Source organism: Triturus cristatus, chromosome 6, assembly GCF_964204655.1.
Source record: "Triturus cristatus chromosome 6, aTriCri1.1, whole genome shotgun sequence".
NCBI lineage: Eukaryota > Metazoa > Chordata > Amphibia > Caudata > Salamandridae > Triturus > Triturus cristatus.
In genome coordinates, this window is record NC_140589.1 from 613,834,302 (window position 1) to 613,854,206 (window position 19,905).

General features: G+C 43.6%; 1 protein-coding gene across 1 annotated transcript in view; it reads left to right on the top strand.

The window, feature by feature from the left end:
• SLC35A1 (solute carrier family 35 member A1) overlaps nucleotides 1-19,905 on the top strand; it is a 193,410-nt gene that overhangs the window by 10,597 nt on the left and 162,908 nt on the right. Inside the window, exon 2 of the mRNA XM_085611091.1 lies at nucleotides 7,369-7,546. Within this exon, the coding sequence (XP_085467217.1) occupies nucleotides 7,369-7,546 (178 nt within the window). The remainder of the gene's footprint in view (nucleotides 1-7,368; nucleotides 7,547-19,905) is intronic.

Genomic DNA, 19,905 nt, shown 5'->3' on the forward strand with positions numbered 1-19,905 from the left:
ATATCTGAGCCAGGATTGATGTGGTGTGGTCAATAGAGATGCAATTTCGTTTTTATACATGAATGTTTCGTTCTCTATATTAACATTGATTTTCTCAATATTAATAACAGCGTATGCCAACCTTAAGGAGTATTCACAACAGAAGCCCAGGAGTGCCAAGAAAGTGTTGAGCCTAAAAATAAGAACTCTGGGCTGGAGCCTCGATCTCTGTTTGTTGCCCTTGAAATGGTTGAGGTGCAAGTGGGAGGAGTGTGCCTGCAGCTTGAGGCTTTGTCGCTCACTCTGAAAGCACCAGGAGGTCTGAGAAACATCAGGAGAGTCCCTTAGCCCATAACTTAAGGATGCAAGAGTTTTCCCAGGGTGAGAGATGTTAGAATTTGCCTGCCTGGACCTTTTAGTAAAACATTTGTGGACTTAAGGAGACTATATAGCTCGGGGGTAGGTGCACTAGACCCAAGGAGAGGCAGGTTGGTGTACTGGAGGTGGGCACCCAATTGGTTGACACCCTGCAGAGTGCACTGATAATGGCTATTTTTCCATTCCATTTGCAGTGTGGAGACCTAACCTGAGAGTTGGGTTGGGTATCTCGAGGCTCAGTAACTCACTTAAGTGTGCTTGTAGTCTGCAGTAACCCCCAAAGAAAGATGGATGATGGGAAAATCCTCTCACCTGAAGGGAAGAACGCCCCGAGGATTGTACCCCTTTTGAATTCTTGTGTAGGCTCAGTTTACACAAGGAAGGAAGGAGTCTTGCATCTTAGGCCAGAGCCAGGTGTCGGTCCTGACCTGAGACATATAGTACTAGGACGTTCAGTAACATTTAAGGCACTAAACTTGTATATTTACCTGTAGGGAAATAGTCAGTTGTCTAAGGAGGCAGTTTGAGAGCTGTAAATGTTAACAGCTAGGGTGCAAGCTTGGTGGCCTTTGCTCTGTGTTTGCCGTGTTGTTGGTGCTTGCTTTTGTAGGAAGACCTGCCCAAGACACAGAAAGCAAAGTAGGCTATCTAACCTGGTTGGCCATGGTATTGACCATTACTGTGTGGGTTGAACCTATACGTGAGCTAGAATTGTCCTCGCAGGTTGGGTCCATTGATAGAGAGTGGTATTACCCATGGATGTGATTAGTGGTTAGGGCCAAGACTGAGAGAAGGGTCCTAGTAAGGGAAAGAAGACATTGGATTAACAAGTACTACTGAAAAGCTGGTGGATTGTCATTGTTCTATCGTCCATGCAGAAAAATCACCAGAAGGGTTAGGTTTCTCCGTGTCAGACAAGGAGGGAGGTGTATAGGAAAATCCTCTTATCTAGCATGGATCCCCACATTTTTGTCTCCTAGCATTTTCTGGGATGTTGACGCAGCACACTGAGAGTTTACTATTCTACTTCTGACTGTTTCTGTTTCCTTTAAAACGTGAAGAGAAATTCTACAAGTGCTTGCAGCTGCATGCAAATGCACTATATATAATTTCTCAACTGCAGGCACACAACCTACTTATCTTTTTGTACTGAGATGACATCTCTCACCACAGGAGAGACAGGGGGTGTGGTGGAGGGTCAAGCCAGTTCCCTGTGTAAGAATCCTGACTTGTAGCTCACTAGTGGAGACTGAAGATAGCAAGGGAATGTGTAGGGAGGAGACTAGGCAAGGGTGCTGCTGCGTTGCTTCAATGGCCCTATTATGTGGGATTGTGTAGATGACATGATATACAACTCAGGCATGTTTTTCTACAGGGCCTGGATTCATGAGTTATGAAACCAGTTTGAGCGAAAGCAGCATTGTAACCAAAGAAAAAGAACCAATTTACATGATATTTTCTATTGCCATTCCAATTTTACTGTTACTAGTTGTTATAGCTTGAAAAGCTTTTCACTGACGTCTGACAGAGTTTTAGCCACGAGTGAAACTCCCGCAGTAAATTAGAGGTGGAGATTGAAAGTAGGTGTATTACGTATACCTGATGACCCTTGAGGTCGAAGCTTCAGAAGGCTCCTGCAATCTTTAGTCTACTGTGAAGAGTATTAGCCTGCCTGGAGAAGGTCCAAAAAACAAAAAGAAGCTTTTGAAGTTTTGTGCGAATTGTCACCACCAGGGCCAAGACTTGTGTTCAGAAGACTGTTAGAATCTTCACCCGTCAGGGATTTTTGTCAGCCCAAAGGAGTGTGTGGGACAGAAAGGAGAAGAGAGCAGCCCAAAGGACTAGACGGGATGAACTCTGTGAGCGATGACCTACCAACCACTCATATTTCCAGGGCCTGTAAGTGTTTCTGAAAGAGGAGCAAAGTGAGCTCATCACATGGAAACCCAGAGTGAGACTTTTCTTGGGCAGCAGAACAGTTGACCAGCTACAACTCTTTTCGCCCTTGTCTTTCTGAAGATTCTTTGTTGGAACTCGAAAGTGAGTGAAAAAACTAATTTCCATTCACTGTGTACCTGGACGAACTTTCTAGTGGAAGGCAGAGACTCTGGTGTACGCAGCAAGGGCTGAACTTGCACCTGGAAAGGTGGTGTTGCCATCGATTGGCTTAGGCAGACTTTGAAGGAACGTAAAACGTTCTGCTTGTTTTGGATATGCAAGCCTGAAACATCCTCACAGGAAGTTTGTGAAGTTTGGAAACTTTTAACTGGGCCAGTTTGCATGACGACTGACTCTCATGTAGGCCCGGGCGAAATTTAAATTAGCCCAGTGAAAATTGTGGGAATTTTCCTTCACTCTAATTTTGCGTCGTTAACAGTTAAGGTTTACAGCAAAAGGTGCAATTTGCGGTAATTCTCTGGAAAGATTTACTGCAAACGCACAGGAACAACAGCTATTGTTTCGCGGTGCTTTTGTTTAAATGCCTCATTGTGCCAACATTAAATGTGAGGACTGATTTTGCACTTCAGTATAGCGCGAAATGACAGATCTGCATTTGCACAATTGCATTTCATTTCTGTCATTGCCATAATTACGCGAAAACAAAGTACACACATTTCACATTCCCCTAATCTCATGCAGCCCCTTCAATTTGAGTAAAGGCAAGAGGTGTAGCATGGGGGTCCAGCCTAGCTCCTGGAGTGGGAGACATTTTACAGTGGCCACATGTGAGGAATGCGACTAAAGTTTAATTGACTGCCCAGGCAGAACATAGGTGTGGCGTGGAACTGTTATTTGAAGCTCTGTATATTTGCAGTGACCTATCCAATTTTTGCCTTTTTACTTTTATTTTAGTCATAAAATACTTTTAATGTTGCTAAAGTGGTTTGGGAGTTACTTTATTCAAGTGTTGTTTATACTGCTGAGCCATACCTCTCATTCTGTGCAGTAGCCTTCCTTCCGTTTGCCTGTGTGACATGGTTGTGTTAGAGAAACAGCGTTTGCCTGACCTGTGCATGGTGGTGGAAGAATGTGTCCCACCACTTAAACCGGCTTCCTACAGATAACATAACCCAAATACAGTAAAATGTAGTTTGTCTTATGTACCCCAAACGCAGCAACCGCTTATTGTGGCTCTATTTTTGGTTCTCTGTATTTTTCTTTTATCATTCCTTCTCGCTAGTCTTATGAAAATTACCTTGTAAATAAAAAGATTTGGAAAGTACAAAGTGTCTCTACTCGGTGTACATTTATATTGATGTTTATGCTCCTTCCTTATCACTGGTATGCGAAAAAGTGATACAGTATTTTTAAGACCGACCAATGTTGTGTAATGTCGGGCTTAGGATGCAGACATGCGCATAAATGTTCCTGAGTTGCTGTTCGCTCTGTGTTGCAAGAAAAAGATTTTAACATTGAGGAGAGTGAAATTCGGGTCCAATTTGGCTTGCCTAGACCACAGAGTACCGTGTCCCAGAGAAATGTATGACTCTTAGTGGGTGCCTGGTTAATTTTATATTTTCATCAGCCATGACATACTCCTCCTGTCCTTTTATTGAATTGTGCACATACTATTTTGCATTTGGTGATCATGTACCCAGCAGAACGAAATGCTTACGGGAGCTGTTGAAGAAAGCGGCAGAATTTTCTGAGGTGACTAGTTAGACTGAGGTGTCTGGGATAGCTTCGGCTTTGATTACAGCTGGGCTGAAGGATGTTGAAGTGTTTCTCCCACACTGTAAATACCATTACCCATACCATTACCGCAGGGTGAGGTTTACCAGCCACCCTAAATATCCCAGGTATTTCATTTGCAGGAGAACTATAACGTGGAGTCTATATTTAACCATCAAATTGCTTATGAGTTTCCTTTGTTATGCCATGTTTTCTGATACATTTAGGCAGATTTGGCACATCGAAATCTGTCAGTGTAAAAACTATGGGGGTGCAGTAATCATCACAACTTGGAATTCCAATCACTGCACACACCCCACAGAGGTCATAAATTACCACCCAACTAGAAGTCAGACTCTTAAAGTCTTAGTTGAGACACCCCCCTTAAAACCTTTGGTTTTATCAATAAAAACTACAGTAGTCATGGATTTATGTGTGTACAATGTGGGTACAGAAGGCATGCCATATTATATTTGTGTCTAAATCATTGCCACAGTTGTCGGAACTCAACTTTCCTGCTGTCAAACGAGACGCAATGTCGTATTCCTGAGTGAAGAAGGCCCTAGACCATATTTATGATATATTTCAGACTTAATCACAAATTGCTAATTTTGATACTTTATCCAGACTAGGCTAAATTACTTCATGCTTTCAATGAAAACTACTTTGATATTTATATATCTGCACCAAAACTGTTATTGTAGACTGATTGCTGACCCTTTGGATGGCATGCAATGGGTAGGATGAACTACTGGGTGCTGATAATTCTCTCTGACCACTGTGTGGTATTTGCTAATTGATGCTGTTGTATCTGAGGAAGAGTGAACTGGTACTGTCAATACACGTATGGTGTTAACAAAAAGTAGGAAATACATAAGATCATGATGGCTGTCACTTGGACATTAGTATTGGCAGAAATACTGGGTTCTAAATATCACTTACACAAATATCATCCCATTGGGGAAGATTTTCTATTTACTTCATTTGAGTGATATTTTGTAGACCATTTTATGACATGAAATTTATGTCGATATTCTTGTACCTCAAACATATGGCCTTCCACCAATTATTGTATCTTCACTGGGGCCATACACTCTGTTCAGCACTTCATTACTTTCAAACTTTCTTTTGCGCTCTACAAATACGAATAAATATATACGTTGATCTGTTGACCACAGCATTCATCTGTAAAGGCTAATAGCAGAGGAATAGACCATAGAAGGAAAAGTAATCAAGAGAGGAAATATTTTTTTGTATCTCATGATGGGATAAAGAAGACCATTCAGACATCTCTTACGTCCACCACAAAGAGGTTATTAACAGCTGAACTTTAGTGATCTACAAAATATGGCAATGAAGAGCATTGTAGGAGATTTGTTTGATACCAGCATTTTGTGAATGTATTTTCTCCCTTGGACCTTGTGCCATTTCCCAAAGATTATGGCACAAGCTCACTGTGGACCTCAAGGACTGATCTGGTTTGGTACTTAGAAAAGCAAGGACCTGTTTATTAGCAACAATTTCCTGAAAAGATCCCAAGTTTGGTACTGCAACAGATGTTTTGATAGTAGAGGCTGGTTAAACAGCATGGGTTGAAGGAGTTTAGGCTTTATTACAAGTGTTTGTTGTAAGCCATTGTATCGTACATCCCGTAATGGTCAAGATAAGATTGCATATGGTTGTGAAGGACTGTTGTCAGGCAGTTGCACAATGTGGGTTTCCATATAAGGAGACTTTGTAGGACACTTTGTGTACTTGTGGGATAGCACCACATGCACCCATCCGATGTTCTCCTGCATATTAATGAGTTGCAGGACACTTTTTAGGACCGTAGGTCTGTAGTGGTTTTGGAAGAACCAGTGTTAGGCTTGCTTCAAACCGGACTGTAAAACATTAAAGGAAAGATGCAAGGGGGAACAGGGTATTGCGACATTAGCAAGCAAGTCTTTGTATGAAATGATTTCAGAGCCAGCAGTGTGGTCACAGTGAAGTAGCTATAATTTTCTAACGAAAGGTAGAAGGTGTTAGATGGTGGAGAGGAGCTAAAGCATATTTAGTGTCTGTGATGAAGTTGGTGTGTAATTGATGGATAGTTCTTGTTCCTTGGTGTGCATAATATTGTGTACTGACATATGTGACATAACCAGGGATGTGGAGGGATTGAAGATCGTGTGGGAAGTACTAAAAATAAACTTTTTAGAGTTGGAGGAAGGCAGTGCTGTGATTCGAGGGGTGAGGCCTGCTATTAAGGCATGGAAATTACAGAAAGGTATGTTTTGTTATCGCCCAGTTTGCTGATATATTTCAGACTTTACTGCTTGGAACCTGCCATAGTAGCGACTCGGGAGAAACAAGTATAGTTTATCCAACCTATTGGATGTTTGTGAAAGACGTTATGTGCTTAATCTAAATGGGGGAAATGTTTTGTATCTGTCCTGTGCTTGGATGTAGAATGTCCAGAGTGAAAAACACAGGTAAAATGTAGGATTCAGGATGGAATACAAGTATTGGAATTCCCTTGGGATTCGGTTAGAAGAAAGTTAAGAGCTATGTCCGATATGAGTGCAAACATATTTGAACAACTTGTGTCATGGGTCATTCATGGAATACAAATATGAGGAGACAAAAAGGGGTTCCGTAATGCTGTGTAAGTATGTGCATATTACACATGAAGCGTTAGTTTCGAAAATATTAAATTGCAGACCAGTTTAAGCAATCCCAACCCCCTAATCAAGGCAGAGGGTTTATCACCTAGTTACGGTACTAACCGTGACCTTGTATCATGTGCTTCAATTAGACCGCTCACCTGCAGAATTGTCACTCTTTCTTAGGGCACGCAGGTAAGTTCCTTGGTGACCTGTGATCAGCCGTATAACAGTATTTTTGTTATGATGATTGAGGAAATGAAGTAATGTTTTTTGTTGCGTGTGAAGAGGGTCCGTACAGGTTCCAGCAATTCTCACCCTTCGTATTAATTGCAACACAAATCTGTAATGATTCGCTAATTGAAGCAAAGTGTAGGTACCTGGTCTTTTCTCTTGTGATGGCTATGTCATAGGAAGAACACTAGCCAAAAAGTCCCTTGCCTAGTTACCACAAAGTTCTTTACATGTGGATTAATGATCTGTTAGGATATTTATGCCTCAGCTGGTTTGACTTTGATCTATTCCCTGCATGAGCGACAAAGCTTCAGATTATGACAAATTGGAGGCTACAACCTGGAGTTGCATACAGTTGGATATCCAATTAGGTAGCAGCTGACAGAGCGCCGTTGTAGATACACTAAAGCTTCGTTATTTAAGATTTGTTTTATCCTGTTTTATAATTTTCTTATTTTAGAGAGTGTCACTTTGCTCTTCAAGCTGTACTGTCTAACTGTGATGACCCTGGTGGCTTCAGCATATATTGTGGCTCTACGATACACAAGGACAGTGGAAACCGAGCTCTACTTTTCCTCCACAGCCGTCTGCGTCATGGAAGTCATCAAGTTATTTATAAGTGTGTCCATATTAGCCAGGTAAGTGAGCAGTCTTGATGCAACCTTGCTTTCTACTTCCTTCGCCTTTCAGACATTCACTGTAGAATCAGATCAGTTGTGGAGATAGGAAACTATATACATTTGTAACCCAGGTTAATATCAAGTTAATTTATTGTGGGCACAACACTCACCTGCTTAGAAGCTTATACATGTATAGCTTTATTTTTTGGGGGCTTTAGTACCACTGTTCGCACATCTGTTTCATATAAGAAGAAGAAATGCGTTGAGGGCTTGAATGAAATTGTTGACTTTGAGATCAGTGCTTAGCCAGAAAGAATGTAATTTACATATTGCAACATTTGTGGGTTTTTCTCACGGCATTGATTTTTTTTTCTTTCTTTTTTTAATTTTTTTTATACTATTGCAGCCTACATTACCTGGTAAAACTGGTATTTCTTGTGTGGGTTTCACAACCCACCTGGTAAAATAGGAACAATACCAAAGTACAATATATCTTTTCTCTCGGTTGCCCTTTTTGCTCGTGAATTGTCCTGCATTTGTTTAAACTGGCTCATATTTCTCCTGACACATTGCACAGATGTTTTATGTTCTCACAGCGAGATGGACTTGTAAATCCCTGATCCTGTTGCTTATGTGCATATCCTTTATAGGCCTGGCTGGATAGAGCAGCTGCTGCGTTGTGTAATCAACAGAAAAATAACTTTATGAAGTACTACTGAGAGATGGGCTTAGGGTCTGCCCACATGTTGTTTTCTTGATTAAAGCATTTGATAGGGCAGAAGTTGTGTGCTTCCACTGAAAAAAAGAATGCTGATATTGGACTTTTTTCGTGCAGGAAAGCTAATGCTCAGTATAACAGGACTGTTGGTTATCATGCAAGCCAATGATAAAGACTATAGACCTGATCTGTTTATTATGAGAAGTTATTATAAAGGCGATAGGTTGACACCTTTATAGTTAAAGGTAATAGGCCTTTAAGGTTCGATTGCCATTATTCTATTAAAGCCTAGACATATTTTGTTGCATGGAATCTCACAGATTATCATAATTGTAAGAGAATCACATGAGCGAAGGATTTTCACTGGCGCGTTAGGCCATGTAATGTTGCAGAGACAATTGGGTCCTGTGTTCGAGGGAGGCCTAAAGGCAAAGCAACCAGGGTTTTGGTATTGGTTTACCACCTCTAACAACCATAGGGCTTGCAGATTTCATATTGACAGCCCTTGTTTGGCTCACTTAGAAGAGATAGTATTTACTTTAGCCTACTATAATTACGTATGCATTTGGAATTTGACTGTATTCCCTATGGTTGCTTTGTAGGAAGGCCTATTATCCATATAGTTGGACTGTATGTTATGGTGGTAATCCAATGAATTTTGCAGGAGACCTGATTGGTTCACTGGGAGAACTCCTGTCCAATGCCTTAGGTCTGAGCTGTTTATTATTATTATGACAGTGGGCCCCTGTCTTATTAATTGGGAAAATCATTTTTAAAGCCAGTAGGCATTTAACGGTGGATTTTTTTCACACAGTATTACAGATTGTAGACTAGTTTTTTTTTTTTTTTTTTTTAAGAAATCCCACTGATTGTTACAGTAGTCAAGGGTTTTGGTATTGGTCACCTCCCCAAACAAACCCTGGTGGTAGAAGATCTTTAATGTAATAATCATTGTTAGGCCCTTTGAGGTGCCTTGTGTATTTTTTGGGCAACTAAATTCTGGTATGAATTTGTAATTTTAAAGCTGAATGGATGACTAATTGTATCTCCTCCAGAGTTAAGGGGACTTCAAGGAATTGTCTTCCAATTCAACCAGACCATAACAAACGTGTTAAAGGAATTGTTAATTTCCACAGGTAACGGTGACTCATGCGATGTGTATAGGCCTATACAGTATGCATACAATTCTGCTAGTATGTGTTCAGCTTCACACAACTTCACCTCCTTTTTATTTTGGATCAATAGATATCCTGGATTGACCAGGAGGCCGTAACAGTGCTTCTAGAGTCCTTTTTGGTCTTTTACACACTCCTTATTCTCTGCCCTGCCATATTGACATATGTGTTTTATCTCTGTAATTGCTACGTCATGAAATTAATTGTTTCATTTTAATATTTCCTAACGTCTTCATATCTTTATGGTAGTCATAATGCAATTCCAGTGGATGTCTCTCTGCTTCCCGTCTGTCTAGGAGCCTGTTTAGTGTTTTCCTGGTTTCGTGCTGCTTGGCCATGCACACACCCTTGATATAGCCCTTGGAAGCCTCACAGAGTTCTGGTGGTACTCACTGAGTGCTCATTATTTTGACAATAATTATTTATCTCCTCTCTAACTTTCCCTGTTCACTCAGTATCCTGCTGTGCTATTGTGGAAAGTCGCTAGGAGAATGTTAACTGCTAGAGAGCAGGCAATATGATCACCAGATGACCTGCCCAATGATCTGAAAGTGAGTAAGTGTTCCACTTTAGTGATCCACCTTAGTTGTCCAGGCACATAGATCCTGAAGTACCTACCCAATTGTATATTCTTGGCCATGTGCCAAGTGCTGCGAAGACATGGGTACTCTCTCGAGTTATGTGATTCCTGCCCCCCCCCCCTCCCTATCTTGCATTCCTGCATTAGCCAACTCAGAGCAACTGCTGCAGGCTGAGAAGTTTGAATTGGGTACCCAGACCTGTCCAGATTAGGATCTAATACAGGATTAAAATCACCACCCCATAGTATTGTTTGGGGAGACATTAATAAGCAGTGAGCCCACCCCCCTCCTTTCTTTAAATCCTTACCTCTTTCCGGTCCGAAACAAAAACCTCACTTTAACTCTTCCTGCCTCTGAACCCTAGAAACTCCTTACCTCCCTTTACCCCTGCCTTCCCTGAAACTAAAAAAGCCCTTAACTCCATTTACCGGCCCTGAGCCCTAAAAAGCCCTTAACTCTCTTTACTGCCACCCTCCCCTGAATCTAAATAACCTTATATCTCTACCTACCCCTGAACTCTAAAAAACCATTAGCTCTCTTTACCTGTACCCTAAAACCACCTTACCTCCCTTTACCTTTACACACTCTTGAACTCTAAAAGTACCTTACCTCGCTTTATACCTACCTACCCCTGAGCCTTAAAAGCCCTTTATCTCCCTTTACGTCTACACTCACATCAACCCTAAAGACACTTTACCTCCATTTAGTTCTACCCTCCGCAGAACCTTAAAAAGGCCTTACCTCTCTTTACTGTTTCCCTCCCCTGAATCGTAAACCCCTACCTCCCTTTCCCTCTCCCACCTTCTTAACCCTAAAAAACCCTTACTTCCTTTTATCTCTACTCCCCCTAAAAAAACTTTAACTCCTTTTACCTCCCCCTTCCCTTGAACACCCTTTACCTCTATCAGTCATGGAACCCTTAATACACCTTGTTTCCCTATACCTTTACCTGCCCCTGAACCATAAAAACCCTTTGGCTCCTTTTACTTGTATCGTACCTGAACCCTAAAAACACCTTACTTCTCTTTAGCCCCAACCACTAAACCACGTACCTCCCTTTACTACTACCCACCCGAACCCTAAATCACCTTACCTCCCTGTACCTCTGCCCATCCCAAAACCCCTTACCTCCCTTTACCTCTACCCTACCCTGAACCATTTGAAACCCTTACCCCCCTCTGCCTTCCCCTAAAATAACCCTTCTCCCCTTTTGTTACTACCCTCCCCTGAACACCCTCCACTTCCCTTTATCTCTATCCTTCCATGAACTCTAAAACCCCCTTACCTCCTTTTATCTCTACCTGCCCCTGAACTCCTAAAAACACCCTTCATTCCCTTTACCCCTACCCACCCGTGAACCCTTAAATCACCTTCCCCCCCCCCCCCCCCCCCTTCACCGCTACCTGCCCCTTAACCCTGAAAATCCCCTATGGCCCTTTATATTTGCTCTCCCTTACCATAGTCATCCCTTAACCCTTAAATCCCTTTTAATGACATAATGATCACATTAACAAACACATATATACTTACCTGTGTGGTAAAGTACAGCAGGGTAAAGTTCTGAAAAAAGAGGGTTTCCTGATACTTACCTGCATAGTATATACCTGTGTGGTAAATTCCTGAGGAGTAAGGACCATGTGCTAAAGACTGCATACCCTGGAAAAAAGTTCACAGGGTTCTAGTGCTAAAGGGGAAAGAACTCCACTCTTTCTGCCTCTCCTGCTCGTTGTCACTGAAATATGAAAACATGAGAAACCAAGGCAATCTGGCTTATTAGGAACTCATTTCTCGATCTCAAAGCCATTTCATGCTCAGTATGATCTCACTTCAGTTGTGTTGTGTGGCCACTGAGCCTCGTCTACAGAAAACTGCGTGCATAAACTAACGCAACAGAGTGTTGGGATATACGGATATACTTGCAACCTCAACATGAGCGCCTTCACATGTAAGACTTCCAGAAGATGTGTCTATAAAAGTATTTGGACTCAGAACCCCAGCAGCACTGTTCAGACCTCCAGCTAGGATGATGCTAAACAGTTCAGGCGTTCACTGGTATCTTCATGTTATGTATAGTTTTTAGTTGGGGGTGTTTTTTTCTAAAAGTAAATCACTGCCTGAACATTCCCTTACAAAGGGCTTTTGCGCTGGTTTACAGAGTGTCTAAGCCTCATCATCACCCAGTAGGTCTTGGACTTCTCTGCCTTGTTGCCATTCCGTCCATCAATTGCGTGTCTTATGCATCCTCGCCCTAAGTGCACCGGGTATGCCCAGACATGGGTCCCAGGCTCACTGTGCCACTGGATTCAAGCTATCCTGGCTGAAGAGGGGTGAAACCCCAAAACCGGTCCTAGGATGCTTGTTTCCGGTCCAGGGAGGACCTGGCTTAGCAGTTTGGGCTGGACTGTTCCCACGAGGCACAGGGTCAAGACTGATTTGCATATGGCCAGATCTAAACTGGGGTGGCATTGTGAGCAAAAGAAGGATGGATTTAACCCAGATCTCTTGACTGGTGGTGAATGTTTTGATTTGTTCTGCATTCTGTCCATCAGTTGTGTGTCTTTTGTTGCCCCGAGGGTCAAGGGCTGGAGGTGTGTACTTGGAAGTCAGTTAGAGGCCAGTAATTAGGAGGCCCAAGTACACTAGAGGTAAAGGACTCAAATTCTTACAGTTCAAGCCAAGTAACCCTAGATTGTCGGGGGACACCTGAACTAGGGGCCTCATATACAAAGTGTTTTAACTGTCGCAAACCCTCAGATTTGGTCAATCTAAAGGTATGCAACAGCTAAACAATTTAAAAAATGTACAAATCCCTTTTAACAACCCTGAAATGTTTTTCTTGATTCTTTAAAAGGGGTTAGGAAACATTATGGAATCGTTATTTTAAGGGCATGCCTTCTAAATACCGATTCCTTAAGGTATGCATTAATGTTTTGCGACTGAACAGCCACAAAACATTAATATTGTACCACTAACTCAATCGAGATAGTAATATGACCCCTTACCCTTTGTGAATTGTAAAATAAACCATTTTAATTTTCTTTTTTTAAGCACCTCCCGTTTTCCCTTTAGTAGAACTGCTGCATTTAAGAAAAACAGATTGCCTTATTTAAAAGTAATTACAGACATGGTGGTGTGCTGACCTCAGCAGGCCACCATGCTGCAATTGTAGCCAATCATAGTGAGTCACAAATTGCAACCTACCTCATGTAAACTTGAGGTAGGTTGAATTGCAAACCATTACAGTTCTGTATTTTGTGAACCCACCTATTGATACATAGGTCAGTTCGCAAAATAAAAATGCATTTGGTAAAAGTCTGTGCGGAAGTTGTAACCCATTTTACTTCATACATTCTTAGTACATGAGACCCTAGGTTTGACACATAATGAATTTCTTTTTCCAAAAACAGAAAGCCAAAACTGAGCAGGGACGCATCTTTGTTCTTGTAGTTGGTTTTGTTTTCAGAGCTGAAAGACAATTTCTATAACCCTAATGCAGAACTTTGTGTTGGGGAGGATGCGTGCCTGTCTGCAATACTCTATTGACAGCTCTACAGAAGCACTGAGAAGTTATCCTTCTTCATTGTGACTTTTCGTTTAACCTGGCACACTACGTAAGCTGCAGCATGTGAAAGTTCTAATGGCATGTATGCTGAAAAAGCTTTTAGTAGCACATTTGTCACTGTTAATCCCCATCTGTAAGAACAGCTGTGCTCCTAGTACAAAATGTCTACATCCTGTTTAGTCAAATACATTCGATAATCTTACTCGGCCATGCCATGTGAGCTAATTGTAAGTGTGGTGTTCCTATGTAACCACATTGTCCTGAAATGAAATGTCGGCTTTAAAACCAGCAAGATTACAACAATTAGGAATGTGCCGGTTTGTTAAACATTTTCTTTGTTGGTTTTATATCATAGTAGTTTCATAACCACAAATGTCACATGACATTCAAAGGCCACAAGTATTTCTTTTATATGCATCCTTTTACACATCTCGCATGACTTTGAGAAACCCCTCCGTTTTAGTTCTCAATGGTTTTTCCCCTCACTTGTTGAGTGCCTATGTGTGCTACTTCATGTCCTATTTGGTCTTTCGTGTATACGGTTATCCTGTACCACTCTTGTTAGTCCTTGGGCCCCGGCTTTAATTAGGACTTGGATCTTGTGTGTCCTCCGCAGTCCCTTCCACAGTTGAGAATCTCTCCCTCTCCCTCTCCCTCCCCCCCTCTCCCCCTCTCCCCCTCTCTTCCTCTCTCCCTCTCTCCCTCTCTCCCATCTTGTATTTTATCATCCTACCTATTCCATTTTCTATACTGTTCTTCTGCAATAGCCCATTCTATCACATCCCTGTGCCATAGTTAAGGTCAAGGGTCTCTGTCGCTCATCCAAGTTATCGCCACTCTCCTACGCAAAATGAAGCTCTCTCTGCATGGCACCGAGGGCAGGCAGCGTTTCTCCTGGTTATATATTTACTTAAAATACTGATGTTAGATATGTGAGATGTCCCTTATGTCCGCTTTCTACTTGAATTTTTCTGTGGTCGCCTTATGAGGGTTCTCAATCTTCTGTGCCTTGTGTATGTGGAGAATGGTGTGTTGTGATGAGTCTAGTTGTAAAATGGCCTCCAGTATCTGCGTGGGGATATGTGTGATTGGGAAATCTGTCCATATATCTCTGGCTTTTCCTGCCAATTTAGCATATTGGAGAAAGTGGCCAGGGTACACCCCAAATGTTCTCTGTGCCTCTTGAAATGAGATGTGTCACTGAATTATAGATCCCCCAACTTCTCGGTTCATCATCATTACCTCTGTTATGCATCGGAAGGGTTGCAACTCCCATAGGGATAATTCTCTGGCGGATGGTGGTCTACGAAGCACACACTTTGTGATTTGCTCCCAAACAAGTCCAGTTTGCCTGACAATGTATGGGTAATCTGCTGGGATGCGGCTGCTCCTCATAAGGAGCTCAAGCAGGGGGGGCATATATGCCCTTCAATAGTCATCTTTCCCAATTGTCTTCCTTCGCTACCCACCTGGCTACGTGTTGAACATGGGATGCGTAATAATAAGCTTCTAGTTCTGGGAGCCCCAGCCTCCCTATGCTATGTTCTGTTTAAGTAATGCCTGGGTCATTCTGCTTTGCCTCCCTGCCCAAATCAGCGTAACTAGCAGGCTATCAATCATCTTGAACGTGGACAGATGTAAAGGGCAAAGAGAGTTCTGTAACACATATAGACAGCGTGGCAAAACCATAATTTCGCAATTGCCACTAGCCCCATTACGGATAATGGTAGAGAGGTCCAAAAGTCAAACGATGCTCGGAGTCCTTGTAACACTCTCCCCATGTTATAATCATATAGCTTTTCTGGTGAGTGGGCCACTACTATCCCCAAGTATTGAAATTTGTTAGTTTCCCATCTAAGCCCTAGGTCCAAGAGCACTGCAAGTGGTCGGGATTCGAGATTCCTCACAGGGCAGAGAAGGCTCTTCTGACCATTTATTTGTAGCCCAATTCCTCCCCAAATTGTTCATCCAATCCAATAACAAAAGGACTGACAATCTTGGGAGTCGCAGGTAAATAAACGTGTCATCGGCATAGAGGGAAACAAGATGGGAGACATTCCCAACTGTAATTCCCCGTTCTGCTACTTCTGATCTTATCCGTATCGCTAAAGGCTCCACAGCCAGGACAAACAATAATAAAGGCGGCATCACTGATCTGTTCCACTCTGAACTCTCTAGGCGTTCCAGACTACTCTGCCCATTTTCACTCTGGCCGTAGCCTCTTTGTGAAGCAATCGCACACATTTACAAAAACCCGGACCAACGCCCATATGGTGATGCATAACCTACGTATAATCCTAATTGGGAGTGTCAGCTGCTTTTTCCAAATCTACTGCTACTAGTGGCATTTCATCTTCACTGTCTTGAACTGAATGGAATGCTTTTAAATATTCATAGCATGGGGGCGTTAGAGGGCGCGCTGCGACATGGCCGCTTTCTGAAGCAGCTCCGCTGGTCGGGGACATTATCTGCATATAAAGTATGTCAGCGGGTAAAATGCCGAAAAGTAAACAGTGTCTCAGTCGGAATGTGACTGCTACAGCCTGAAGTGAGTAAGAGCACTAGCTGAGGTCCAAGAGCCGAGAAAACTATCGATGAGGGAAAGGAGCGGTGAGACAACCGGGCGACCTTAAGATGGCAGCGCCCTGTGTATACTGCGGACAGAGCGGGTGAAGAGATCTGCGCTACATGACTGAACACCATAGACCTGGAGGCGGCCCACGTAACAACTGTAACGCTCCTACCTGCACAATCTACTGCGAACTGTGAGTGGGGACCCCCTGGCGATCTGCGCATACCACACCGCGGGCGGCGCAATATAATCTCCCACAAAGTGGCGGGCGCGGGACGACGAGGGATTTCCTGTGGGGTGCAGCCGTGATCTGCGGGGGCGGGCACACGCTAGATGGAATCTTTTCTAACATCGTAGTGTTGAAGTTTGAGGAGACCCTCTTGCTAAGCTGGTCAGATCACCATGCTGTCGGCTTTTCATTGCCCTGGAATCCCCCGAGAAAGGCTCATAAGAAGAAATTTTGAAGTTTGGTCTGGAAGGGCATTTCAAAGATGGCATTTTCAAATCCCCTAAACAATCTGTTGACTGGGTGCGAGTGTTTGATTGGTTCTGATGCTCCGTCCATCACCACCCCCTTTTGTACCGCTTTGTTCGCCATAAGTTGGCAGGGTATGCTCCGACGTGAGTCCCTTGCTCACTTTGCCACTGGATTCAAGCAAGCCTGGCTGAAGACGGCTGAAATGCCAGAAACCAGTCCTAGGAAGCTTGTTTCTGGTCCAGGGAAGGCATGGCTTGGCAGTTCGGGCTGGACTGTTCCCATGAGACACAGGGTCAGACTGAACTGGGGTGGCAGAGTGGGCTAAAGAACGGTGATGGATCAAACCCAGATCTGTTGACTGGGTGTGAGTGTTTGATTGGTTCTGATGCTCCGTCCATCACCACCCCCTTTTGTACCACTCCATCCTATTCTAGACATGCACCTTCTCAATTACTTCCTGAAAATAGAAAATTCTAAATGCTTACTCTGACTACGATCCTATTTGCCCTGGATCTCGGAGACTGCATGGTAGGGCTGAACTTGCAGGACTCCTATTTCCATATTTCCACCCTGCCAGCCAACAGACATTACCTGCAGCTCATGGTGTGTCAGGAGCATTTCCAGGTCACTGTGCTCCCTTTTGGCTTTACCAGTAACCCGTGGGTGTTGACAAAAGTGATGGCGGTGGTCGTAACCCTTATGCAAAGGCTAGGAACCCCAGTCCTCCCCTAATGTGACGACCGGCTGCTGAAGGCGATCTCATCCCAGTTGGTCACCACCCACTTCCAGACTACGGAGGACCACCTGCATTGAGTTGGCTTCACTAACAATGTGGCAAAGCCACACCTGACTCCCTTTCAGTAACTCTCCTTCATTGAAGCCAAACTAGACACAGTGCAGTTCCACTCCTATCCTCTGGAGTCGCTATTCCAGGTTATTTAGGTTATGATTCTGAGGTTTCGGCCCCTGTCCTGGATTTTGTCCTGGACTCTTATGGTTCTGGGCCTCGTGGCCTCCTGCATCCTGCTGGTAAAGCATACCCATTGACATATGTTGACTCTGCAGTGGGACCTGAAGTCCCAGTGGGCTAAGCATCAGGGGAGTCTCTTTGACCTGGTACTGATATCGAAGGGGACTGCAAAAGATCTGCAGTGATGGCTGATGGACCACTATTGGATCAGCAGCAGACCCCTCTCCCTTCCCCACCCATATCTCGCAGTGGTGACCGAGATGTCACTTCTGAGTCGAGGTGGCCATCTGGGAGAGGTGGAGAACAGAGGATTCTGGTCTCAGGCAAAGCCTCGGCTCCACATCAACCTGTTGGAGTTCGGAGCGATCCGCTTGCCATTGAAACCTTCTTCCCATCCATCAAGAAGAGGCTGGTTCAGGTAGTCACGCACAACAACACTGCCATGTGGTATTTCCCGAAATAGGATAGTGTTGGGTCCTGGACTCTGTGCCAGGAAACTCCCTGTGAGCCTCTGTACATTGCTGGAACATCAGGAAATTCTTCCGGTCATGCAGCACCCGGTGAGATCCCCACACGCCAAGGTAGATAAACTCAGCTGTCGATCTCTTGCAGATCACAAATGACCTGTTAACCCGGAGGTGGTCCAAGGCCTCTTCAATGATTGAGAAGAAACTTCGTTATATATGTTTGCAACAACCAAGAATATGCAATTTAAGCACTGGGCATTCGGGTTTCCATAAAGGCTCTCACTCGGAGATGCATTTTGGCTCAAGTGGAGCGCAGGATGTCTGTACGCCTTTCTGCCTATTGGATTCCGATCTCCTCAACAGGAGTCTTGGTCCTCTGATCAGGCTGCCCCTTTGTGAAGACCTCTTGTCGCAGCAACAGGACAGGGTTCCACACCCAAACTTGCACACTGCCCACCTTCATGCGGGGAGTTTGAGCAGCAAAGAGTATTTGATCTGTTTTCCGAAGAGTGTGATCTTATTCGGGAAGCCAGGCGTCCCCCGACAAAAACTGTATATGCCTGCATATTGGACAAGTTTGTGGCTTGATGAACTGCGAAACTGATCGATCTTCTTTTTGCACCTCTGTCTGAAGTTCTTTTGTTTGTGTTATCACTCGTCCAGCAAGGCCTTGCTTTGGACACAGTTTAAGGGTACCTTTTGGTCATCTCTGCTTACTTGCGGTTGCTGACCAACCCTCCCTGTTCAAGTCACCTGCTGTGACACATTTTTCTCCTACATCTTTTTATTATACCCCAATGGGACCTTAATTTATTCCTCCCATTCCTCATGTGCTCTCCATTTGAGCCCATGCATAGTTGTCCTTTCAAATTGAACACCATTAAAACGGTCTTCTTTGTGGCCATAACATCGGTCAGGAGGGTTTGCGAGCTCCAAGCACATTCTCCATACACCCCTTTCTTCCCAGACAAACTTTCTCTTCATACCCGTGCTTCTTTTCTGCCAAGAGTGGTAGCGCCCTTCCACGTTGGCCAAAACATTATGCTACAAACTTTCTTTGCTCCACCTCACCCTTCCAAGGAAGAGGAGAGACTCCACCACCTGGACCCTAAAAGAGCGTTATCGTTCTACGTTGAGCATACCGAAGATATCTGAGTAGACAATCAACTCTTTGTTGGGTTACCTGGAGCAAAGTAAGGAAAAGCAGTGCAGTAGAGAACCATCTCCAGATGGATTGTACTCTGCATAAAGATCTGGCACCGCACACTACTTTTGTGTGGACACCGTCGGCTGTGAACTAATCTGCACCATCTACCGGTGCAAAGAGTTACTGCTTCAGAAGTTAGGGATCCCATCTGAAGCCTGGGGAATATTGTAAGGTAAGAAATCTGCAGCTAGATGGAATCCCTAACAACAGCTTAGTCATTTTCAAAGGTATGTAACTTGTTCTTTATTGCAAGACCTGGCCCAAGCTACATTGGCTAGGAGGAAACTCTCCGGAATGGTGGGGAGAGAGCTTGCAAAAAATTAAGATTCGGATAGCTATATCCACGTGGCTTTCAGTTCTAGCTGAATGTAGACTATCGGCAAAAGAAGTATTGGCCCCTTTAGGGATCGTGATGCCCCAAAATGATTTGTAATCAAAACTTTCCCAGCCTACATACACTAAGCCATGGCAACCAAATAAGAGGCAAATCAAGAAAGAGAGGTTTGTTTTGGAAACCTCTCACACCTCAGAAAATAAGGGCTGGTCATTATCCAATGTGGGTGTGTAACAGTGGTCGCATATGATACATGGCACATCAGTTAGATGAGCTGCAATATAAGCTGGGATAAAATTCACAAACCTCCACA